The sequence below is a fragment of the Grampus griseus genome (assembly GCF_964374135.1).
Source record: "Grampus griseus genome assembly, chromosome: 13".
Lineage (NCBI taxonomy): Eukaryota > Metazoa > Chordata > Mammalia > Artiodactyla > Delphinidae > Grampus > Grampus griseus.
The window spans coordinates 67,041,427-67,067,968 of record NC_139007.1 but is presented as its reverse complement, the minus strand read 5'-3'; the positions used below and the strand labels follow the sequence as shown (position 1 = coordinate 67,067,968).

Here is a 26,542-nt window from a genome sequence, read left to right as displayed (position 1 = left end):
TATGAAGATGAAATGATAAGCTGTGAAAAATAAAATAATGTACATACTCAAGACATTATTAAAACATTTTCTTCCCTATATTGCTAGTTATCAATTAAAAGAAATATTATAATCTACTTGTACACACATGTTAAAACCAGAGAGCAGATGCTGCAGTAAAATTAGTTCTGGCACCTAGTCCAAGGCCTTTAATGAAATCAGAGCAAGCCTGATAAATTAGACAATACGATAAAATAGTTAATTTTGTAATCTTCTTTGTGTTTTTATTTGCTTAATTGTTTTTGCTTATTTTTCTCTACTTTTGTTTGTTTTGATGAGAATCTGTGCTAATGAAGAATTCTTAATAAAATTTCTAAACAAGTTATTTTCCCTTCAGTGATATATCAGGGAGAATGAAAGTGAGATTCCAAATAACATCACTATACGTGGAGTCAATGAATAATGTGTGAATTAAGACCATTTGTAGCCCTGCAGGTTTTGGCAAACGGCTTTAAAGCTGAAACCAAAGCATATTTTTCAAATTTATTATAATTTTTTTCAGGGTGAAGTACTGCTGGTTGCATTATTTAAATTGTGTTCCTCAATCGTTTATATAAACGTGAAGAATAGAGAAATCAAGCTAATATGCCCATATTGGATACTGGTCAATGTTGACTGAAACCCAAAATTATGAATCCAAACACACATTCTCCAGCATTTAGATTTATTTGAAAACAAAGAGCAAATTAAATCACATATGATGGGCTAATCAAATCCTCACTGAAAATGGCTTTTATATTCTAACTTATTGTTTAAAATTTTAGTAACATTTATGATAGACGATGCTTTTACCTTTAAAGTAGAGGTTGATTTGAGACTTGAAATGCTTTCTGATCAAATGGATTCTAAACTTGTTAAAGTACATGTGTCCAAATCTGATTTTATACCCTATGGATGTTCAACAAATAAAAAACATTCATCCAACCCTTTCAATACTCTGCACAGGATCTGCGTGTAGAATCTGCCAGTGTAAGTTATCTGTGTCCAAGAATATGTCAGATGCATTTACCACGTCTGCTGCTGAGCCTTGACAGTAGCTGGAAATTTGACCATGTCTCAAAGATAATATAATTTGACCATATTATTTCCATATTATTCATATGCAATTCCTTAGAGAAGGAAAAGTAATTAATGTTTTTCTTGAGTTGTGTTATATGTACCTTTTCTGTTGTATTTATGAAATCCTTTCTCTTCTTGGAATCAATACAGTGGAAGGCTGAAGGAAAGAAAAATACTTGGGAGTTTCCACATTACTTTTTATATACCTGGAACCAATTAATTTTCACAGTTGTGCTGCCCAAACACTCTTGAAATATACAAATAGATTCAATTTTGGAAACAGTTCCCAGCTACATTTATTATGTCTTTGTAATATTCCTCATTATTGAGGTGTGTATGTGTATAAATTAGTAAGTGTGAGCATGAGACAGTAGAAAAGAAAGGTATGACTAGTATTTGAAGCTAGAAATGATGTTAATGATCAAAATACGTGCCAACAAGGCCTAGATACTTCCTAGAGAAAGGCCCCAGATTTAGATGTTTGCTTTCTAGCAGCCAACTTAAAAAGTGACACTACATAGGCTTAAAATGTAGTGTCTATAAAGTCAGTTTTCAGCAAAAATAAAATGCTTCTTAATACTGATACCAGATACATTTCTCTCATCTGTCTTCACTTTAAATAGGCAATTAAAACTTGTAAATTGCACAGCTCCTTTTTAATTGCTAAATAAACTGGAATAGACACCTTGCCTTGTCCACAGTAGCAAGCAATGCATATTTTCATTACCATTGAATTTGGAAACCAAAACGTGGCATAGAACCATCATCAATTTTCTTTGATGAATTATTGATTAAAACACTGAAACAAATCATCGCAATCACTAACAATACCATAAAAGTGAATATTCAGGCCATCAATAAATATTTCCTTAATGTTAATAGAATAAAGCACAGCATGACTATTGCAATGTTCTGCTTTAGGTAGTAATATAGAATTATGAGATACGATATCTGTAGTTATTGTATTCTCTTCCTCGCAGGATTCCCCCTTAATCTTACTATCTTTTAAAAATTAATTTATTGAGTACCTACTGTGACAGACATCCAGTTACAACAACCCTGATTGGGAGGAATTATTGTTTTCATTTTCTGAGAGAAGAAAGAAGGATCAAAAAGGTTAAATAAATTGTCCAAGATTACACAGCTACAAGATATTAGAACTAGCACAGGGGTAGGAATTTCCTGAATCAAAATGCAGTATTCTTTTCATTGCACATTTTCTTCCTCATCACAGCAACTTTATGTACTTTTGTAAAACTGTGTTAAATTATTGTATTAGTCTGCTCAATTTGCCATGACAAAATACGACCGACTGGATGGCTTAAACAGCAAATTAATTTCTCACATTTTGTAGGCTTGAAGTCCAAGATCAAGGTGTCGGCAAGGTAGGTTTCATTCTGAGATCTTTTCTTGGCTTGTAGACGGCCACCATTTCACTGAGCATTCACACATGACCTCTTCCTTGTGTGTATGCAGAGAGAAAAACTGAGAGAGAACTTTCTGATGTCTCTTCTTATAAAGACACTTCAGTGTGGGAGGATATAAGCCCACTCTTATAAGCCCACTCTTTTTTTTTTTTTTTTTTTTTGCAGTACGCGGGCCTCCCACTGTTGTGGCCTCTCCTGTTGCGGAGCACAGGCTCCAGACGCGCAGGCTCAGCGGCCATGACTCACGGGGCCCAGCCGCTCCGCGGCATGTGGGATCTTCCCGGACCTGGGCACGAACCCATATCCCCTGCATCGGCAGGCGGACTCTCAACCACTGCGCCACCAGGGAAGCCCTATAAGCCCACTCTTATATGACCTCATTTAATCTTAACTACTTCCTTAAAAGCCCCATCTTCAACTGTAGCCACACTGGGGACTAGGGCACCAGCACGTGAATTTGGGGGAGACGTGAACATTCAGTCTCTAACAGTTATCAATTAATGAGAAAATTTCATTAAGGAAGTGCGACCAGGCATCCCTTCCTCCTTCCTGTGCCCCTTGTGCATGATGATCTCAACCTAGACTCAGGGTCTTAACTTAGTACCAAGGCAGCTTGACTGAGTCATGGTCATCCAGTGCAGTTGCTTCACATTCTAGGTTGGCTCTACACCCTGGTACCATTTGGAATTGGAGTGACCAAGGGCCCGGCAAAGTCTCTGAGAGCAGTTATAACCCATAATAATAACAACGATAATATTTGCACAATTGCCACGTGCCAGACACTCTACTAATTGCTTTGGGTTCATTGAATTCAGTGGGTCTCATTGAATTCTCGCAATTAAATGAGGTTGATAGGTGATATTTGATATTATTACTTCCCTTTGTGCTAAGATTTTCATGGTCACATATCTAGTAGATGCTTCATTCATGATTTATTTGAACCTAGACAGTCTGATTGCCGTGCCTTAAATACTACCCCATTCTCCCCTTCTAGTTAGCGAGTAGACCAGCATCTTGATAGTCAGTGAGGTAAATGTACGCTAAGACTGCAAAAGTAAAAATATTCATGATCAATGCCAAGTGATGACTTTTTATATCACGAGGGTCATTGATGTCAGCATTGCCTTACTCGTCTTGACCACCATTCAGGGCAGAGACAAAAGTTTGTTGCTGTGTTGCCTCCATGCTTCAAGCTCTAATCCAGGAACAATCTTTTCCCCTGGTTTTCAGTGACCTTCACATTTACATATTTGACATAAGTATACATAGAATCAGCTCAGACCTCACAGGTATTTAGCAGTTAAAATGACCACTTCAATCAGTAAGGAGACAGGAAGGAAAGAGTGAGAAATTGGAGAGAACAAGTTAAATTAATATTTTATTGTTTACATCTTGGGTAAAGAGATTTAAGCCTAACTCTTAATTACTTACTTTAGTTACTGTGTTGAGATGAGATTCTTAACAAAAGGTAGAGTGATTGGATGTTTAAACTTATTATTTGGTAAAAAAAATATATATATATATATATATATATTTTTTTTTTTCCTACCTAAACTTCTAAATAACAAATAACCTCTCTGCACCTTTCAACATTTGCAAAAAATTTCTCTTTGTGTTTGGTAGCTGAAAAAGTGCCAGAAATTCTAAAACTAACCCTTTTTGAGGTTTTGGGATGCCCAACTTTCATGAAGTCCACTTAGGTCAGTCACTTAGGTCAGTCACTTAGTCCTGAGGGGTTTCCATGTCCTCAATTGTTGCACATGGTGGTGGACTTACCAAGATCCCATCTGTGTTCGATGTCTGAGGGTTTATGAAGCTCTTTTTCAGTCGTTAATCAAGAAGAGTGTTTTCTCAGGTGCTGGGCACACACACGTGGCATATTCACACTCATTCATTATTTCATTCATTTATTCATATTTATTTATTCATCCATTCACTCAACTGACAAATATCTATTGACTTCCTACTCTGCCAGCCAGTGTCCTATATCCTGTGGGACATTCAAATGACTTGTTTAACCTTCAGTATATTTCATATGTGGTTGAATATATGTAGTTAATTCAATAAGGTAAGGAATCTGTATCCAGATATTAACTAACAGTTTGATCTTTTAAACTCTACAACATTTCTACGATCAGTATAGATAAGTTTTCATGTTTATAGTAGAAGATCGCCACAGCTGTTCTTTTAAAGAAACAGTTAAAAAAAAAAAAAGAGTATATAAAGTTTTTTTAAATTGTTTTAAATCTACTATTCATAGATAGTGGCTTATATAGTTCATCATCTTCAGAGTTTTACTGAAAAATAAAAGATAAATTTATATATTTTATTGTATTATTAGATATAATTATGTTATTTAGATATATTTATCAACTTAGATAAGTTTTACATATATTCTGGTGCAAAATATTCTTTTAAATAGCCTAATAAGAAATAGTATTCTTCCTAAGCCTGTTAAATGCATTAAGTACTCGGGGAAAATAGCTGTTTAGACTCAGCAAGCCCCTCAGCGACTCTAGCTCCCTCACACCCATCAGATGACCAGCCTTCTACTTTTCTGAGCAGATTAAGAACATCTTAAGGGGAATTCTCAGTTTCTTTTCTATCTAAAAGGTCATCTTGCTTCATTATTCCTTCCTCTCCTCCAGTCTAAAACAGAAGTTTTCATTCTTTCTTCTGAAACCGATCCTTTAATTTATGCCTTTGAGTTCCCTTTTCTTTCCTACTTTTCCAAGAGTTTATTCCCTAATGATCTTATCACTTGTATCTTTTCCCCTTTAGCTTCAAGCCTTCTTTATCTTTTTTTTAAATAAATTTATTTATTTTTATTTTTGGCTGCGTTGGGTCTTTGTTGCTGTGCGTGGGCTTTCTCTAGTTGCGGCGAGCAGGGGCTACTGTTCGCTGTGGTGCACAGGCTGCTCACTGCGGTGGCTTCTCTTGTTGCAGAGCACGGGCTCTAGAGCGCAGGCTCAGTAGTTGTGGTGCACGGGCTTAGTTGCTCCGTGGCATGTGGGATCTTCCCAGACCAGGGCTTGAACCCGTGTGCCCTGCATTGGCAGGTGGATTCTTAACAACTGCGCCACCAGGGAAATCCCAAGCCTTCTTTATCTTAAAGCAAATTTCGTCTCAATCATGTTTCTTTTTCAGGTAACACATTTGTAGTTTGCCCAAGAAGGGATGGAAAGAGATGAGATGTGTGAACTTTCTAAAATGTCTGATCATGGCAGTCTCTGATGGCAATCACTGTCTACCAAATGAAGTTCCCTTACCATCTGTCACCACCTTTCCTTCTCAGCCCTCACTCCCATTACCTCAATATGCCAAATGTTCTAGTCACACCGGCTATTTCTTCAGCATCCCCTGCTCTTCTCTGTTGCACAGTGATATGTTCATATTAAATGCCTTTCCTCTGCATCTCTACTTACCAAATCCTAGCATTCTTTTAAGACCTAAGAGAGTGTAGCATGCCCAGTCTCTTGTTTCTGTACTCCCATAATATCATTTTATGACTCTGTAGCTTTTACAACTTGTTGTTTATATGGTTTTCTCACACACTGGACAGCAAGCTCTTTGAAAAAAGGATTCTTGTCTTATTTATCTTTGAATTCCACACGTGTACATTATTTTGAATTCATACTTGGTGTCATTGAAATGGATATAAATTATTAGATGGATAACTGAGACAATAATATCTAGATTCAAACTCAAAGTAATATGAAATTTGATTTCCAATAATATTTTATTTCATTACATTAGTATATATAAGCTTTGGAAAAAATATCATTTGACTGAGTGAATGAGCCAGTAGATGAAATTCTGGAACTGTCTGACAGAGTTTGCCTATTAGGATATTATAAACACCTGCTTGAAACTTGAGCATTTTTCTAGCCTTAAACTTTGTAGGTGATGACATACTCCAAGATGAGGCTGAAAATATAAATGCCATCCAGAGTTTATCAAAGTGCCAGGGGAGTACCTGAATAACCACATAGCAGAGGTGATTATAAAGCTTTTCTGGTTACGTCATTTGGATGAAGCATGGCTTCCATTTGAACCACTTACCTCTGTTGAGTCCTACCTGGTTGTTCAAACCCTTCTTGAGCATATGCTTTCTTAAACTCTGTTAATAACTGATATTCAGATTATTTGTTGTTTTCTAACTTTATGTCCATTTCTAAACTCTTGAGGTTTGGTACCCTGTCGTTTATTTAGCCTGTTGCCTCACCAATCCTTGGACAGCGTGTAATCAAGATTTGAGGCTGGGGCTTCCCTGGTGGCGCGGTGGTTGAGAGTCCGCCTGCCGATGCAGGGGACGCGGGTTCGTGCCCCGGTCCAGGAAGATCCCACATGCCACGGAGCGGCTGGGCCCGTGAGCCATGGCCGCTGAGCCTGCGCGTCTGGAGCCTGTGCTCCGCAACGGGAGAGGCCACAACAGTGAGAGGCCCGCATACCGAAAAAAAAAAAAAAAAAAAAATTTGAGGTTGTATACCTCTACACTGGCCCATGAGTCAATTTCCCCATTCCCTGTAAAGCTTTTCAAGAGAAGAGACAGAATTGATTATTTCAGCAGCTCCGTTCCTAACAGTGGATGGGGCCCATCTGATTAGGTTACACGAAATGCCATAGGCCTTGCCGTGATTTCTTTTTGAAGGATCTTTATTGTATCGTGGACCTAGGGGAGGGAGACTGAAAGCACTTTTTTTCATTACATCTGAGAATCAGTTGTAGCATGAAATATTGGAATGGAATTCAAGTTTTCAGCTGTGCTTTCATTACTTTTGGTATTATTTCCATTGATGTGGGAGGCTCTCCCCTAAGAGATGGATTTTCCTTCAGGCAAGGTCAGCCTGTTTTATGCATACTCAAGAATATAATGCATATTTTATCATTTGATTTCTTCATTCTCTTTGTTTACATACTCCAGAGTTAACATTGGCTTTTCTGTATGCTAATGTTGGCACGTCCAGGAGTAAAAGGAGAATTGGAGAAAGAGTTATGACCTTATTTAAGTATACTGAAATAGTAACCAACTAGTAGCCATAAGTGCCATAAAAGATAAAACTGGAGAAAACAATACCTTGGAGTTATGACTTTGTTATGTCATATTTCTCATTAGAGTATAGTAGTCAAATAGTCCTCCTTTGGTTTTATCCTCCAAATATCAAGTTAAAGAATAAATATTTAAGATAGCTTGGCAAGAAGGAGTTATTTACCTGCCATAATGTTATTAAGAGATAGAATAGAGGGAATTGAAAGGAAGGGAAAGAAAAATGAAAGTGAGAATATAAAAATAAAATGTATCACACATGAGAAAACAAAAAAATTTTTTTTTAATTATACAAAACGTCTAATTGGCCCTGTTCTTTTGCAAAAGCAAGTCAGCAAACACCATTCTGCAAGAGAAGTAGTACCTGTGGAGATGGGGTACCATATGTCTATAGGCCTTGTTGGTGAAATTTTGATTTTATGAACCGAAGGGCTTACCTCCATTGACTGTCGATGAAAGAGCTGTCCTTGCTTTGGGAATAAAAATTGATAAACAGTTTAATGGAACATTGGTTTTTAACTACTGTTATTTTCTGTTCATTTGACTGATTACCTTTAAGGTATGGATGATAAATGTCTTTGCTCATTCTAAGTTCAATTTTATTTATTCTTCATTTTTTTATTCCTTTATTCATTCAGTCAGTTTCTGCAATGGGGCCAGATTAATAAACTTTAAATAAGATAGTAATATGGATAATGGAAAATAGTTGACTTGAAAGGTTGAAGACCTAAGCTATAGCCCAGACTCATCTATAACCACCTATGAGTGCTTAAGCAAGTATTTTAACTTATCTGGTTCTCAGCTTTTTTTCCTCTATTATTTGGCTGATGGATTCAATGATTTCTAAAATCTTTCACAATACTAAATACTCCCTATATGATTTAGAATAAGCTCAACAAGTAATTGTGATAGAAGTGGATGGTTATATATTTGCTCCTAAAATAAGTTAGTCTGATGTCAAATATGTGGTCAGGAAAAAAAAAAATCTCAGTTACAACCCTGATCTTAGAAAACTTGACATGTGTTTAAGAATACACGTGGGGGAGAAGTTCGCATTGCCAGTACCAGACAGTCACAGTCCAGATGCAGAGTACGGAGCAGAGAGCACTATACGATCCTGAATCATCAAAGAAAGATTAAATTATGTTCAGGAAACTATAATTAACTCAAGGAGAAGGCTAATGTACTTTGGAAAATAATCACTAGCAGATGTTAAAACAAAAATTATTTCTCTGTCGTCTTTACCTAACAACAAGGTTGTATTAACTAGAACATTCACCTTATTCCTAAGCTTCCCCATGAACCAACCTTTCACCACACTAAAATAAAGTGTATGCAACTCAGGAATGATAGTCTTATGTTTTTATTTCATCTGATAAATGTATTTATCTCTAAATCTAACACTGAGAACTGTGGACTTTAGTATATTAGCACACATAGTTTTCTTTAAAGACTTACTCAGTATCACTGCCTCTCTAAAGCCTTTTCTACTTCTTTTGGTAGGGTTGGCCACTTCCTTGTTTGTGCTCCCCCTGTACTGCGTTTATATTTTTCTCAAAGTGCCTAAAACACTTTGTTGCACTTATTTGTTCACAAATGTTTCCCTTCTAGGCTCTGAGCTCTTAACTATAGAGCTTGCCTTTTCCATTTTTGTATTTTGTAAACTTAGCTCATTTTCTGACAAATATGGACATTCTATAAGTTTCTAAAAGTATCATAAAATAGTCAGAAACCCTAGTTAAGGAGGCTTAAGTTACAATCACTAATTCACATGTACCTACTTTTTTGTGCTTTTAGTAGTTCTAATTTACTCAGTGCTTTTATTTTGTATCTTTTCTGTGCTCCAGCACTGAGGACCTGCTGAGAAGTGGCAATAGACCAAAGGTAGCTCTAAGATCATTTTTACGGCAGTTTCCAGAACCGGAACCCTAAACAAAATGGCAGAGTAGGCGAATTTTGACTCAGTTTGCCCCATCCTCCTCTTGTGAAAACTCCTTTTTCCCAGACACACTTTTGACTTTTCAAAGCCTTCTACTTAGTTGTCCCAGCAATGAATTGCCCCATGCTCCCAGATTAACACTCTTTCCCATTCCTACTTGTATCTCTTTAACCCTTTTTCATCTTCTTTACATTCCGAACTCAATCCCAACATTTACCTTCATATCATAAATGTTTCTAAAGCTCTGAGCTTATAATCAAATCATCATACTGATCAGGGTTTGTGTGCGTGTGTTGTATGTGTGTGTGTGTATGTGTTTGTGTGTATCTTCCCAGCCTATAACTGCCTTCTCTACCACCTCCTAAGTGCCTCTTACCTTGCCCCTCCAGGTACTCCAGGTGGAACAGTGACCCCATTTAGAGTCTTTTTTTGTAGCAGGGAAGAGTTGCCTCTTTTGGTACACTTTGATAAAGTGTATCTTTTTTTCTTTTTTTTTAAATTTTTATTTATTTTTATTTTTGGCTGTGTTGGGTCTTCATTGCTGCGTGTGGGCTTTCTCTATTTGCAGAGATCTTCGTTGCGGTGCATGGGCTTCTCATTGCGGTGGCTTCTCTTGTTGTGGAGCACGGGCTCTAGGTGCCCAGGCTTCAGTAGTTGTGGCTCGTTGGCTCTAGAGCGCAGGCTCAGTAGTTGTGGCACACGGGCTAAGTTGCTCCGTGGCATGTGGGATCTTCCCGGACCAGGGTTCGAACCCATGTCCCCTGCATTGGAAGGCAGATTCTTAACCACTGCGCCACCAGGGAAGCCCTAATAAAATGTGTCTTGAGCGTGCATTTATCTTTCAGTACTCTCCTCCCATCTTTACCTAGTGCTTTTGAATCCCTTCTACTCCCTTCTATAAAAGAAGTATCTCTTCTCTAGTATATGTAGAGTGGTGTTCATTCTTTTAAATGTTCCTTTTAACTAAGAACTATAAAGATCATATCTTGTTTCCAGGTCCTATTTGCCACTTTTCCCATAGAGTTGATGCACATAATTATTACTTTTAATTGTGACAACTCTCATCCAAAGTGTAACTGGAATATCTTATTGGCTTTTCTACTGAAATTATGATCTAGTTTGTATGTGTTTAACCTCAGTAAAAGGAGTGATGAGAGGCACTTATATTTGCATGAGAAGTTTGCCAATAAAGCCTTAACCGTAGTAAACCATTAAACCATAACTTGTCTTAAAATAATTTGGAAGAATAGAGAAATGAAATCATAAAGAATATTACCAACAATGGATATTTTTTAAAAAATCTGTCTCTGCCTATCTATCTTCTATCTATCTGCCTACTTATCTAATCGTAGCTCAACATGACCTTTGCTTAGCTTAGTAATAATAACCTGTAAGCATCCAAGAATAAATATCTAATGCCAAGAATTATTTTTCTAAAAATGGAAAGACTGAGAAACAATAATGCTTAAACTTTCCAAGTGTTTGTTACAAATAGTAGATGGAGTATTGGAAAATATTTTAAAGGCACTCTCCTATAAACCTGCAGACAACAGAAAAATCAGTCTTTACTTTGTTAGTAAAGTGAAGGATAATTTTCACCTCATATTTAGGAATGAATTTTAAATGACTTGGGGATATTTAACAAGATCTGTTAACACAATTTTCTGAAAACTTGTTAATTTTATTGAATATTAAGTTTTCATTGCATAGTGATTTCTTATGAATCTAAAAACCTAAAAGTAAAGTTTAAAAAAATGAAAAGTCTCTCTTTCCTTTATTCCATTGTTTAAAAAGTATGCTATATGAACTGCTGATTTCTAGGAAACATAAGCATGAGTTATAATACCAAATTCTCAAGAACTGTTTGAGGAAATATTTTTCTTTTATTTTGATGAAGAAACTGAGGCACAAAAACTCAATTAAAATTAATGCAAAAACAAATTTCTGAGATGGTTATCTCTATGTCTTTATTTTAATAGTAACAAGAATTACCTCCCTTGTAGAGGCCACTACTAATTCAACTGCAACAAAATGATTTGTGCAAAATCCCCAAACTTGGTGTCACATCTTTCATGTTAATATCATTTAGAGCTTTGCTTTAAAATCACACTAATTACCTGGAAGTTTCTGTGAGGTAAAATATAAGTACAACATTACGACCACCGCTTTTTTGTTCTTCAAGGGAAAACCAATCATTGAAGAGGTCATGCATAGCAATCCAGACAACAGAAACAATTTTCAAATCCTCTGAGTGAGTGAAAAGAGGGATCTTCTAAATCTAAAATTCCAGATATATGTGCATATCATGAGACAACTATTTTCTATTTCCAGGAGCCATAGTCCTGGAGATTAAGACTGGAAAAGTAGAGTCGGAACTGGGAACACTGCCCCTGACACAGCTTGTCTGGAGGACTTACGTGCTCTCTTTTGCCTGTGGAAGCTGTTGGTAGAAATGATGGTTTCTGGGTTAGGGAATGGTTGGGTGCTTGTCTATATTTGCAGCACAGCTGGAAGGAGTGGGTGTCAGTGCTAGCCTTCTGAGGATTAAGTTCTCCTTTTCTCTTTTAAGGCTTAGTTCAATGACTGTGGGACTGCCAATCATAGGTAGTCACTGAATACTGCAAGTTGTTGTTCCCTATAAATAGCTGTATCTATAGAATCTTGGCCCATTTATGTCTTGGGTGAATTCTGTTCAGAGTGCAAAATAGCTCAGTGATTTATTCTTTTTTTTTTTTTTTTTTTTTTTGTGGTATGCGGGCCTCTCACTGCTGTGGCCTCTCCCGTTGCGGAGCACAGGCTCCGGACGCGCAGGCTTAGCAGCCATGGCTCACAGGCCAGCCGCTCCGCTGCATGTGGGATCTTCCCAGACCGGGGCACGAACCCGTGTCCCCTGCATCGGCAGGCGGACTCTCAACCACAGTGCCACCAGGGAAGCCCTGATTTATTCTTTTTTATCTGCGAGATGCCATGCTTTACTTTAGCTTAGGTCGTGTTGCTAACGTACAGTTTTGTTTTGTTTCTTTAGCATTTTGACTTGATTTTTTTTTCCAAAAGAGGTGCTCTTTTGTTTGTTAATATGGATGTGGTTAATTATCATATATATATATATGAAGGACCCCACCACTATTCTCTCAGTGTTTAATCAATCATGTTCTTTGTCTTTGATGAAGCTTTCAATTTTGAGAATGGTAGAGCTTGTCAAGAGTCATTTAAGTGCCAGCAAATGGTTGATTTGAGGCAAGAAGAACAAAGTTAAAAAAGAAAATAAATCTAGCTTTCACTTAATAATTTGCCCTTTGCAGCAACAGAATCTTATCTGACCACCCACATTCATCTGGCTGCTGACGTGGTTCTTGCTTCAATTGCAGAAGCTATTTTTGCACCTTTTGTGTCTTTTGAGGAACCGAGTGGGCCTACTTGCTTATAATGATTCATGTTGCAAAGTGCACAGGGTGTCCTGAAGTGCTACTGCAGTGATGTGCAGAAAGGAGGAGAAAATGAAAGCTAACTGCTTCCTTTAAGCATTTTGAACATTCACATGACGTGGTAGTAGATTAAGGCACATTTTAACTGTCCTGTCTTGATGCTTTAGTCCTTCCTATGAAACACAACTTGTCTGAAAGAAAGAGCAATGTTTTTAAAAATGGACAAATATACAATAGATATCTATGGATATGTAGTAATATTTTTATATGGGCCTTTTTTACCAGGAGATAAACCATCTTAAGATAGTTGACTGATTAATCTATTTGGATTAAGTAGTTTGACTGACCTTCTATGCTTTTTTTTTTTTTGGATCAGACTTGAATAAATTAATTCTAAGTATGAGAAAGTTCCTTTCTTTGTTACTTTCCAGAGTTTGTTATGTCTCAGGATTTTACTTTGGTTAGTTTTGGCTTCCTATTTTAGAAATTAATTTTAGCACAGAACATAACATTACTGAAATAAACTATAGAAAAGAATTTTCTATGAGGTTCTTCATCCTGTGGAGTTTAGTTGCTGATGCACCAAAAGAAGTTTTGTGGGAATCTCAGCTTTAAGACAGAATTGTATCGTGGATTGCAGTGGCATAATTTCTAGTTCCAATACATCGTTTTAACTCTAGCATTATTTTCCAAATTGCTTCCACGTTTGCTGTTACAGACAATTCTTTTATAATGCAAGTACTTATTCAAAAGATTTAAACTATGTGAAAAGAAAGGAAATTTTTTCTTGAAAGAAAAAGTCTTCTCGAGAGATCCAGTTCCAGATTTTCTTTTCTCATGGAAGGCATTTCTATGAGTGAAGAATAAGCATGTCTGTTAAATTCACTACAAGTGTCATCATTTAAAAAATCTTCTTGTTCATCTTTTAGATTCCCAGAAGTTGTGCATGAGTTCCTGTGGAGAGAGTTGGCATCGTGGATAGCAAAGACGGTTATGATGCAGTTTTTTGATACGAGGATAACAGGTTAATAACTAAAATTTATTGTTTTATTCTATTGTTTTTACATTGAACTTGAAAAGCAGTTTTAACTTACTGCACACCAGTATGTGAATTTACTTTGTCTTCCAGTCTGGGAAGAAACAAGGTATATGCTATTTGGAGAGAAATATAGTGAAGGTTTTGTTTTGTTTTTCATAATAGTCCGGTTTTAATTATAATTTGCTTAATTGAGATAGCCTCATTTAAGAGAATTTCTTTCTGGCACAGTTTACTTTCATGCAAAATTCTATGTAGTAAATCCTAATAACGTTTGTTATAGAATGGGGACACGTTGCACCAGAAGAGCAAAATCACAATTGTAAAAAAATTGCCAAGAAAAATTTATGACAAAATATTAAAATTAGCATGCTAGAGTCAAAATAAGTCACAAATACTCTGAACAGATATGCAAACTATACAACTATCTGCACTCATTGTAGCCAACATGGAAAAAATATAGTTCAGTTTTCCATTAGGCTTTAGATGTCAAATTAGATTTTAATGTATGTCCAATTAGAGGGTGATCATCACAATCTCTTTACTTTTCTCCAGAAGTTCTCTGAATTGTTTGGCAGGGTTTTGTATCATATACAGTATCCTCCTCATACTGGCGACTTGCTCCGTTTAGGGAGAACTAAGGTTGTTTTGGGAGTTTTTACTAATAAAAGAAGCATTTATAATGAATTTGGCTCTCAGGAAGGTGCCTTTTTTTAATCATCCTGTGTAAATAAGTCAGTATTCAGCTGGGCTCTGGCACTGGTCATGGTTTTTCGGTAGACCCTTGTTTCCTTCATCCGGTACTCATATGTGGTAGTGACTTGTGGGTCCGTCAGCATTAAAGCAACGGTGCTCCGAGATGCTCATGTATTTCCTAAAATATTTTGTAGTTGATCTATGGCATTTTGAAAGCAAATATATGGAAATGGCCTCTAGCTTTTTGTCTAGTAATTGCTATCAGAAGACATATATTTTTTTACACGTGTAATACCACCTAATTCTCAACAACAAAAACCCAAATAACCATTTTAATTTGTTTGAAATGTTTTATTATTAAAACATTGGAAGCAGAGAAGTAGTGTTTGTTGCCCATCATTTTATACCATTATTATCTAGGATGTTATTATTTAATGCTCACTTGACTTTTGCCACCACTCAAGTAATGATTAATTTCCTGAGGTAAAGTTTTTTTCTGAGATAGTGTTTTTCTAAGCAAAAGGTCCCAGATTGACAGCCCTGGATACTGTAGGCCTTTATTCATCTGCAGAGCTAGGCTGCCCTTCTGCCAATCCCACCCAGCTGTTATCCTGAAGAGACCTCTGTGGAGGTCTATAAGGGAGGCTGTTTCTGTGCCTTTCCTTTCAGGGCCTGTCTGAGGAAATTACTTAACTGGGTGCCAGATTTATTTGAGTGGGACTGAAGCGTGGCCAAGGGAGTGGGCACACTTTTAGAAAAATGGCAACTCTTCCAAGTAATATCATTTTCTTTTCTTCTGCTCAATTCCCTTATTTCCATTACCACTGAAATAGCCACGCAGAGGGTAGTGTCTTTTTCAATATTACCCCCCTCTGAAAAATGCACTGAGCCTGCTAGACAATGCCTGCCTTTCTTTACCAACCGAAGGACTCCTATGGGCTGGAGCGTCATCCACAGGAAAGCCAAAAGTCATATCCTCTTGCAAAATATCCTACTCCTTTCAGAGCACTCAAAGGCATTAGGGAAGATCTTAAATGTCAGTGTGAAGCTGTGTTTGGAATACCGTTCCTTGGTTGGCAATGGATGCCAACAATGAATTTGCGCGGGTTTGGTTACCATATAAAGAAAACTCAGAGAAGGAAATGATAACTGGCTGTTTTCTTTTCATGTGAGGATTGCTCGAATATTGCATTTTTAGACATATCAATCAATTGGGAAAACCAGAGATTTACTTTTAACACACAGTTAGAGTATGAAAAATGAAATGAATCTACACAATCATAGAGAAGTAATGTAGCTGTAATGAACCACATTACCATGGCTCTTTATAGCTCCAAGTAGATCTTTATTGAGAAAATTTTGGTAAAATTGCAGGTATATACAATAATACATTTGATGGTTTATAATAATATTCTGAGATCCAAGGAAAATATTTCCCTATCTTATAAGCATTTTCATACATTTAAGTAATACAGCACAAGCCCAGGAATTTACGCCATTGTTGGTAGAGTAAGATGGCTAAGTAAAAGTATCACCTAGCAAAAAAAGACAAATGTCATTACCAAACTTTGGCTTAAACTTTGAAAGCCTTGTGGATTTTCAAGTGAATTTTTTTTCCCTAAGTGTAAGTTGAGGAGAGCAGCAAAGAGACTTTGAATACTAGACAGACATGCCATGCCCAGGAATAGATCTATGGTGCCAACAGTCTGCACTGCAGAATTTTTTTCAGTTTCCAAGATAAAGCAACTGAAGACAAGAGATTAATGAAAAGAGTCCATGTTCTTATTGGTTCATGAATATGAACCAGTATCCCAAAGGACCCATTACTCCTGTTTTCTCCAATCTGCCTTTCTATACGCCTCAGAAACTCCAAGAAGGAGAGTGATTTTATGGATAGAAGTTAGTTGAAGGCTGTCCAAGGATGGTGTTGGAGAGAATAGTATATGCTCAGATATGTTTAAAATCTCATGTAAAGGGTTCATGTGAAATAGGAGTGATTTCCAATTCCCTAGTAATATTCTTAATTAAGCCTTTCACTGAAGTGAAAAGTTAGACACTGTAGTTCAGAGGAATGTAGACCAGAGGTGTCCCTGATACTTCTGGGATCTCCAGCTCAGACAGAAGGACAGAAGCTCTTCTCTGAACAGCAGTAGGGAGCATGGCACTGGGTTTATCTAATTTCATGATGAAATGGTAGGACATCTTAGGCAGGTTTGTCATAGAAATTTAGAAGGAGGAGGTTTTCCTGACCAAAGCTATTTGCATAATTGTCATTTTCTACTGGGATCAAAGCTGTGAATTTTAAAACATTTTCTGGATAATAAATGCTATTGGAGTACAGGACGGTCTTCTGTTAAGATCAGCAAAATTGATTTTTTTAAATAAAATTGTAGGCGTGACTTTTTTGACGAGCCCTTTTCTAAAATTTAAACCCATCAAAAATTAAATAACTATTGTAGATAATTTTTGTTCTGACCATTAATTGTCTACTTTTGAATTTTATGTAAATCGCTTTTCTTCGTCTCTGATCTGTTCTTTAATAGCAAAATATTATTGCTTTTCCTTGAAGTTTATTTGGTGATTCTCTTTTTATGATATGTCCTTAGTGAATAAGAATTGTATATGTCTGGTTTAGGGTGTAATAGTTTTAATTTTTTACTATAAACCATAAAAATTAAATCTGATTTAAAAAGTTATTGCTTTGTTGCTAAATGAAAACACTACATTCTATTTAATTATTAAATATAGTATCCCAGTCCTGTTTTTTATAAAATTTTATGTACATGTTTAACTTGAAGTCCGTGTTTTAAGCAAAATTATATATTTTATGTAAACCAAGGAATGGGAAGTGACCATATGCTTAATTTTCACTTGTGAGGTTCTTACTTTCCTTAAAAGTAATGCGTCTCAAAGAACAAAGTAAAACAGTTGTATGTCATGAGAATTAATCATGTTCTCACGAGGAGCTGTCTTCATTAATACTTTAATATAAAGATTTTGAACATCATTTACACTATGGGTTTGTTTGAAATCCATACAAAACTCAAATATTCTCCCAGGACCATGAAATATTCAAGCATTGGAAGTATTGGAGTCAAGTGAAAATATTTAGGAGAAAATGTTCTTGAAGATGTATTATTTTACATTGTGATAAAACTTAGCAGTTGGAGCTGGGGGTGGCAGGTGCTAGTTGGGGAGGTGAGACCCCTTGGCCTTGGCGGTCTGCCAAACCTGGATTTGATTCTGGTTCTGACCCTAAGTATCATCCTCAACTGTATGTATGGGTAATAACACCTGTGGCGTAGGACCGTCATGAAGCTCTATACCAGTATAACTCTACCAGTGCATGTAATAAGCACACAGTAAATAGCAGTCATCATCCTTGTTATCACCATCAACAGAACTGCATACATAGATCAATACCATGATAAGATAATAAATATGAAAAGCAACCTAGAAGTTATTCAGTTCAAGCTCTGACTCTGAATTAAGGAAAGATGTGCAAAAGTTTCTGACTTGAATTGGAAATACACTGTACTTCCATTTTGGAGGGTGTTACCTCTAAAGGTCTGACAGAGGTTGTGTCTACATGAACCTCAAGTATGTAGTTCATTAAACAAAAATTCAGCCAATTTGGGCTTAACGATGCTTATTCTTCTTATTTGCATTGAAGTCTAACAAAGCCATCACTTCTCCTTCAGTGTTTGCCTCTTTACCCATAGAGGGATTCATAGGAAAATCACTGTATGGGGAAAAATGTAATTCAATAATAAAACTTTTTAGCAAACCAAAGTTAATATGCTTGTTGTTTAGTTTTCTGACAACTGCTTTACAAACCTACTGTGCTTCATGGCTATTAGCAGAAAGACTTTTTGATTATAGATACCTTGCTACAAATACGCGGGGGCTTCTGATTTCTCATCCAAAAGATTTATTGTTCCTGTGGGAATTTCCATGTTTTCCACCCTTTCTAAGTGCAACTACTATCATCATCAAAGTAGCATTCTATATTAGGGACCAAATTGGTCATGGAAATAAAATCAGTATTTGAGTTTTAGTTTGGAAAAATACAGTACGTTTACATGGTGGCATCCTTTTTCTTAACCAGTATTTTATTTAAAATGTGAACATGCCCGGGTTAAAAAAATAAGCAAAAATAAAGATTACCAAAAATCATAAGGTTAAAAGTAGAAATCCCTTCCTGTGTCCGTTCTTCTGACTCCCTGGCTCCATTTATGTGATTTAACCAATGTAAAAGCTGTTTGGCATTCTTGCAGAAATTTTCTGTTTATTGCTTGTTTTTCTTTTACACAAATGGGATTATAAAATACATTCTAGGGTGCAATAAACTTTTTTTTTCACATCTAATGTTACTATCTCCTGAATGAGCTTTTATATTAGTACTTATAGCTATACTTACTTTTTTTTTAATGGCTGAGTTTATGACTGACTTAATCCTTGTACATATAACTTTGTGCATTTGTGTACATCCATGAGGATACATTTCCAGCAATGGAATTTCTGATCCAAAGGGTATGAGCGTTCTTACTTTGATAAGCACTGCTACATTGCCTACCAAGGAAGTACCTCAGCTATCGTCGTAATTGATAGAGTTGAGCATTGAAGTTCTCAGAATCCTCTGGGTACGACATTGGCCATTCCCTTATGGAAATTGAGTATTCACTTAAAATCTGATAGTTTCTAAGTTGTCAAGTTTTCCTGAGCCATTCACAGTCATCTGGAGGACTCCTTCACTTTGCTGTCATGCAAATTTCCTGAAAAGGATATTTATACATTTAAATGTTTAAACCTATAGGTTGAATTTTTTAAAAACCCACTATTCTCAACTTTTTAATATCTAAAGAACTAGAACCAGGCTTATTGTGTCAAAAGTCTAAGATGTTTTAATATATTAATCTTATATCTTAGAAAATATGAATCTGAAGTTTAAAAAATTTTTTTCTCCTTGAGTTGTTTTTGGACACAGTGACAATCAGTATTAGGTTTACTGCTTTAGTTCAGTGTTTTCTAAAGCAGTTACCTGCTGATTTTTTAGAGCACATAACATTGTGAGCCCTACATATAATGAACGTTAAATTGACATTTGCATACAACAATGTTGTAGTTTAATGGAACAATCTTTCCTAACTGCATTTATTTTCTACCCAGGAAGTGTCAAGACAATCATGCCCATGAGAACTCTAAACCATTCAGGTAATCATTATATTTTCTAATTGTCCCCAAAATATGTTTTGTTGTCCACATTATGAAGGTTTTATAACTATTTTATTTAGATGCACTTTTCTGCCTTTTCCAAAGTTCTGTGACAATCTTTGATTCTTATAGGTTTAGTCTAGCTCTAATCACTCCTAATCACCAATTTTAAACTGTAAAATATATCTATATTTTTATTAACATTACATAGAATACATATGACATTTTATATTAACTGTTGTATTATATACTTATAAATTATATTATATATTTAACATATATTTTATATTAACCTATGAAATATATCTATATAGAGAAATATGTAGTACACTTAGCATGTAAGTCATAAAACTTGGTTAGAAATAGCTCTAAATTTATTTTAATGAAGCCTTTTAAAAATCTTATGATTTTATAAATAATATGTATCAAAAGTTTTCCTTTAAATGCTTTTCTGACCAAAATTAAGGGGTATTTAAAAGGATGACCAAAAGTTAAGCATTGGGGAGATTTATGCTTATGACTTAATGCTGTTTGCAATGAATACCCTTTCATTGTGGGATTAATGTAACAACCATAAAAAGGATTTCTTGGAGTAAAAAACATTTCAATTTATCCAATTTCAGGCTGTTTATTTAGGAACGGTTTTGGTTTCTTGCTTGATAACTACTATGACAATCTCTTTGTGTTTCGTTCTCTTTCAGACCATTTTATCTTAGTGAAACTGGCAACTGAACTTTGCTCTAGTTGATGGGCAAAATTTCTCCTAGAATATTCATCACCCCAAGTTCACCCTAGTTGAAAATATTCAAATGCCATAAGAGATCTTTATAGATTTGCACTTAGCTTTTGGATGGACATTTCTACAATGGAGAGAACTGTGTTATAGCCCTGGTCCAAGGACATTACCATCTAATGCCCATAGACTACGGTGTGGGTGTGGAAGGTTCCAAAGAGAAGGAACACTCAGCAAGTTTGCAGACACCCTGGAACATGGAAGCAAGCAAGCTTTGAAAGGCGCAGCTTTGAAGACACTCCATGAGTCTGCACGGCTTTCAAGCGAACTAGCACTTGAGACCTTGTGTAACAAAATGGACACTGGGGACACAGCTCTAGGACAAAAAGCTACCTCAAGGTCTGGAGAAACTGATAAAGCATCAGGTAGATGGAGACAGGAACAATCAGCTGTTATTAAGATGAGCACTTTTGGCAGTCAAGAAGGACAGCAACAACCACAAATAGATCCTGAGCATATCGGAAACACAGCATCAGCACAACTCTTTGGTTCTGGGAAACTGGCCTCACCTAGCGAAGTGGCACAGCAAGTCACAGACAAGCAATACCCACCGCACCGTCTGAGTCCTTATTCATGCCAACATTCCCTCTCTTTCCCTCAGCACTCATTGCCACAGGGGGTCATGCACAGCAACAAGCCACATCAGAGCCTTGAAGGCCCTCCATGGCTTTTCCCTGGCCCTTTGCCATCTGTTGCCTCCGAGGACTTATTTTCCTTTCCTATACACGGCCACAGTGGTGGTTATCCTAGAAAAAAGATTTCAAGTCTGAACCCTGCTTATAGCCAATACTCCCAGAAAAGTATCGAACAGTCGGAAGATGCTCACAAAAAAGAGCACAAACCCAAAAAGCCCGGCAAGTACATTTGCCCTTACTGCAGCAGGGCATGTGCCAAACCCAGCGTATTGAAAAAACACATCAGGTCCCATACTGGTGAGCGGCCATATCCATGTATACCTTGTGGTTTCTCTTTCAAGACAAAGAGCAATTTGTACAAGCACAGGAAGTCACATGCCCATGCAATTAAGGCAGGATTAGTCCCTTTCACAGAGTCAGCTGTATCTAAATTGGACCTAGAGGCCGGTTTTATTGACGTAGAAGCAGAAATACATTCAGACGGTGAACAGAGTACAGACACAGATGAGGAGAGTTCTTTGTTTGTGGAGGCTTCTGACAAAATGAGTCCCGGCCCACCCATGCCGCTGGATATCGCCAGCAGAGGTGTCTATCATGGGTCACTGGAAGAATCACTGGGAGGTCCGATGAAGGTGCCGATTTTGATTATCCCCAAAAGCGGGATTCCTTTACCTAATGAAAGCTCTCAGTATATTGGCACTGATATGCTACCAAACCCGTCTTTAAATACTAAGGCTGATGACTCTCACACAGTTAAACAGAAACTTGCACTAAGACTGTCAGAGAAAAAAGGACAAGATTCTGAGCCATCTCTAAACCTTCTGAGCCCGCACAGTAAAGGAAGCACTGACTCTGGTTACTTTTCCCGCTCAGAAAGTGCAGAGCAGCAGATAAGCCCTCCAAACACAAATGCAAAGTCTTATGAAGAAATCATCTTTGGAAAATACTGTCGGCTTAGTCCGAGAAATACACTCAGTGTTACAACCACAAGTCAGGAGCGCGCCACGATGGGTAGGAAGGGCACCATGGACTCATTACCTCACGTTAACACCAGGTTAGATGTCAAGATGTTTGAAGATCCTGTTTCACAGCTGATCCCAAGCAAGGGAGAGATCGACCCCAGTCAGACAAGCATGCTGAAATCCACTAAATTCAACAGCGAGTCAAGACAGTCCCAGACTATTCCATCATCTATCAGGAATGAAGGAAAACTTTATCCAGCCAGTTTCCAAGGCAGCAGCCCAGTTCTCCTAGAAGCTCCTGTTGACTCTTCACCCCTTATTAGAAGCAACTCAATGCCAACTTCTTCAGCAACGAATTTAAGTCTTCCTCCTTCTTTGAGAGGAAGTCACTCATTTGATGAACGGATGACTGGTTCTGATGATGTGTTCTATCCAGGGACTGTAGGAATACCCCCTCAGCGCATGTTAAGAAGACAAGCGGCTTTTGAGCTGCCTTCGGTACAGGAGGGGCACGTGGAAGCAGAACACCATGGCAGGATGTCAAAGAGCATCACGGGTCCATCCTTGAAGGAAAAGAAATTGATTCCTGGGGACAGGGTTGGGTATGACTATGATGTCTGTCGGAAACCCTATAAGAAGTGGGAGGATTCTGAGACACCGAAGCAGAGCTACAGGGATGTTTCCTGCATCAGCCCCTTGAAACACGGCGGAGAGTATTTCATGGATCCCTCGGTGCCATTGCAGGGAGTGCCAACCATGTTTGGAACTACTTGTGAAAATCGAAAACGCCGGAAAGAGAAGAGTGTAGGGGACGAGGAGGACACCCCGATGATCTGCAGTAGCGTCGTCAGCACGCCCCTGGGCATCGCGACTTCAGATTTCGAGCCCAAATTGCAGATGCAGGAAGGAGCCAGGAGTGGATTCGGCCTGGCGGGACAGGAAAACCCTTCTCATGGTCACTCGGAGCGCTTTGACCCGTGTCGACCCCCGCTGCAATCTGGAAGTCCATCGCTTGGGTCAGAGGAGTCACCCGCAGCTGCTGATTCAGACAAGCCGTCAGACGGAGGGGGCAGGAAGCCTCCCGGCAATGTGATCTCTGTGATTCAGCACACGAACTCGCTGAGCCGCCCCAATTCATTTGAGAGGTCCGAGTCCGCTGAACTCGCCGCTAGCGCCCAGGAGAAAGCCTCGTCACCTTCCGAGACCTGTGACAGTGAGATCTCAGAAGCCCCGGTGAGCCCAGAGTGGGCTCCGCCCGGGGAGACCACGGAAGGCGGGGGGAAGCCATCCCCTTCGCAGCAGGTCGCGCAGCCGCCCTACCACGCGCAGCCCCGCCTCGTGCGTCAGCACAACATCCAGGTCCCCGAGATCCGCGTGACCGAGGAGCCTGACAAGCCAGAGAAGGAGAAGGAGGCCCAGAGTAAAGAGGCAGAAAAGCCGGTGGAGGAATTTCAGTGGCCCCAGAGAAGTGAGACCCTCTCCCAGCTCCCGGCCGAGAAGCTGCCGCCCAAAAAGAAGCGTTTGCGGCTCGCGGATATGGAGCACTCCTCCGGGGAATCCAGCTTTGAATCCACAGGCACCGGCCTCTCCCGCAGCCCCAGTCAGGAAAGTAACTTGTCGCACAGCTCCAGTTTCTCCATGTCTTTCGAAAGAGAAGAAACCATGAAGCTTGCGGCACCTCCCAAGCCGGATGAGTTTGGGAAGCACTCAGAGTTTTTGACGGTCCCTGCTGGTTCGTACTCGTTGTCCGTCCCCGGCCACCACCACCAAAAGGAGATGCGACGCTGCTCGTCCGAGCAGATGCCTTGTCCCCACCCAACGGAAGTCCCAGAAATTCGGAGCAAATCATTCGATTATGGGAATCTGTCCCATGCTCCGGTGGCAGGGGCGTCGGCATCCGCATTGTCCCCATCCCGGGAGAGGAAGAAATGCTTTCTGGTGCGGCAGGCTTCCTTCAGTGGCTCTCCCGAGATCGCCCAGGGGGAGGCCGCCGCGGATCTGAGCGTAAAGCAGGAACAGCTAGAACATCTGCACGGCAGCCTCAGGGCCACGTGGCACCACGCCCCGTGCTCTGTGCTTCCTGCCCTTCAGGCAGAGGACCCAGGGAAGCAGGTGGTGGGTCCTTGTGCCCAGCTGAGCTCAGGACCACTCCACCTGGCCCAGCAACAGATCATGCACCTGGATAGTCAGGAGTCTCTGAGAAATCCCTTCATACAACCGACATCCTATATTCCAAGCAAGCACTTGACTGAACAGCCACATTTATTTCCACATCAAGAGACTCTTCCGTTCTCTCCAATCCAGAACACCTTGTTTCAGTTCCAATATCCTACCGTCTGTATGGTTCATTTCCCAGCTCAGCAACCCCCCTGGTGGCAGGCACACTTCCCCCATCCCCTGGCTCCGCACGCTCCAAAGAGCTATGGAAAGCCTTCTTTCCAGGCAGAAGTTCACCCCAGCTACCCCTTGGAGCCTGTGGCAGAGCACACTGGAAAGAAATCCACTGATTATGCGCACACGAAAGAGCAAACCTACCCGGGTTATTCAGGAACATCAGGGCTACACTCCAAGAACCTTCTTCCAAAGTTTCCGTCAGGGGAGAGCACCAAGTCAACAGATACTCCCTCCGAGCAGGTTCTTCAAGAAGAGTTCACCTCAGCAAACGCTGGGCCTTTACAGTCCTTACCAGGAACAGTGGTTCCTGTTAGGATCCAGACCCACGTACCGTCCTATGGGAGTGTCATGTACACAAGCATTTCTCAGATGCTTGGGCAGAACAGCCCTGCCATTGTCATATGCAAAGTCGACGAGAATGTGACCCAAAGAACACTGGTAACCAACCCGGCCATGCAAGGGATAGGATTTAACATTGCCCAGGTGTTGGGGCAGCACGCAGGCTTGGAAAAGTGCCCCATCTGGAAAGTACCTCAGACCATACCCCTTGGCTTGGAATCCTCTATCCCCTTATGTTTACCTTCCACCTCTGACAGCGTCGCCACCCTGGGAGGCAGCAAGCGGATGCTTTCTCCAGCCAGCAGCTTGGAACTCTTCATGGAAACAAAGCAGCAGAAAAGGGTCAAGGAAGAAAAGATGTATGGACAGATCGTGGAGGAGCTTAGCGCCGTGGAGCTGACCAACTCAGACATCAAAAAGGATCTCTCCCGCCCACAGAAGCCCCAGCTGGTTCGACAGGGCTGTGCTTCTGAGCCAAAGGATGGCTTGCCGTCAGCGTCATCGTCCTTCTCCTCGCTGTCCCCCTCCTCATCTCAAGACCACCCGTCCGCCAGCGTGCCCTTGAGGGAGCCCTTCCCTCCAAGCTCCAGGGCACCCGCTCTGGGGCAGAAGTCCAGTGGGCCTTCTGAAAGCAAAGAGTCCTCAGATGAGTTAGACATTGACGAGACGGCGTCTGATATGAGCATGAGCCCGCAGACTTCCTCATTGCCACCCGGGGACAGTCAGCTGGAAGAGCAAGGGAAGGGCCAGAAGCTGCCTGCTGGCGTGCTGGTCCCCAGAGCGTCCGACCCAAGCGGGAAAGTGGCAAATTCGACTCTTCTTTTCACGGACGTGGTAGATTTCCAGCAGATTCTGCAGTTCCCCAGTCTGCGGACAACAACGACTGTGAGTTGGTGCTTCTTGAATTATACAAAACCCAATTACGTGCAACAGGCCACCTTCAAATCCTCGGTATATGCTTCATGGTGCATTAGTTCCTGTAACCCAAACCCATCAGGATTGAACACCAAGACCACGCTGGCTCTTCTGAGGTCCAAGCAAAAAATCACCGCAGAAATTTATACCCTGGCCGCTATGCACAGGCCTGGAGCCGGCAAGCTTACATCATCAAGTGCTTGGAAGCAGTTTGCTCAGGTAACAAATATTGTTTCTGAAAGCACTCTGTGTTGTGGATTTGATTGCTGAGCAGAATACGTAGTGAAGGACGTACGGAAAAAAACATACAAGTAAAATGAAGACCAGAGCTGGGGAGGGGGTCCTCTGCAAACGGGCCTTACCCATTGACCCTGAACTTAGTTATGAGGGGTCAGTACCAGTCAGTACTTAGGAAAGTACCAAGCACAAAGTATCTCCTCAGCCGGGTGCAGTGAAATTCCACCGCAGGGGCTAATTCCTTGGAGTTCCTCTCCGTTCCAACCTGTGTTAGTGACCTAGCAGACCAACTTTCCTTTGATGTGAGGACTTCAGGAAATTGTGAAATGAGGACATAGAACAGGGAGTGGACACAGGAGAGGAAAGATCAGGAAGGAGGCTGCCG

At 39.5% G+C, this 26,542-nt stretch overlaps 1 protein-coding gene across 4 annotated transcripts in view; it reads left to right on the top strand.

Annotated features, from left to right (window-relative positions):
• The window catches only part of HIVEP2 (HIVEP zinc finger 2), a 192,673-nt gene that overhangs the window by 145,295 nt on the left and 20,836 nt on the right, over positions 1 to 26,542 (top strand). For all 4 annotated transcript variants that reach the window (XM_082668830.1, XM_082668829.1, XM_082668828.1 and 1 more), the window contains 3 exons: positions 13,866 to 13,960; positions 19,838 to 19,882; positions 20,584 to 26,139. In XM_082668830.1, the coding sequence (XP_082524956.1) occupies positions 20,971 to 26,139 (5,169 nt within the window). In that variant the 5' untranslated portion in view covers positions 13,866 to 13,960; positions 19,838 to 19,882; positions 20,584 to 20,970. The remainder of the gene's footprint in view (positions 1 to 13,865; positions 13,961 to 19,837; positions 19,883 to 20,583; positions 26,140 to 26,542) is intronic.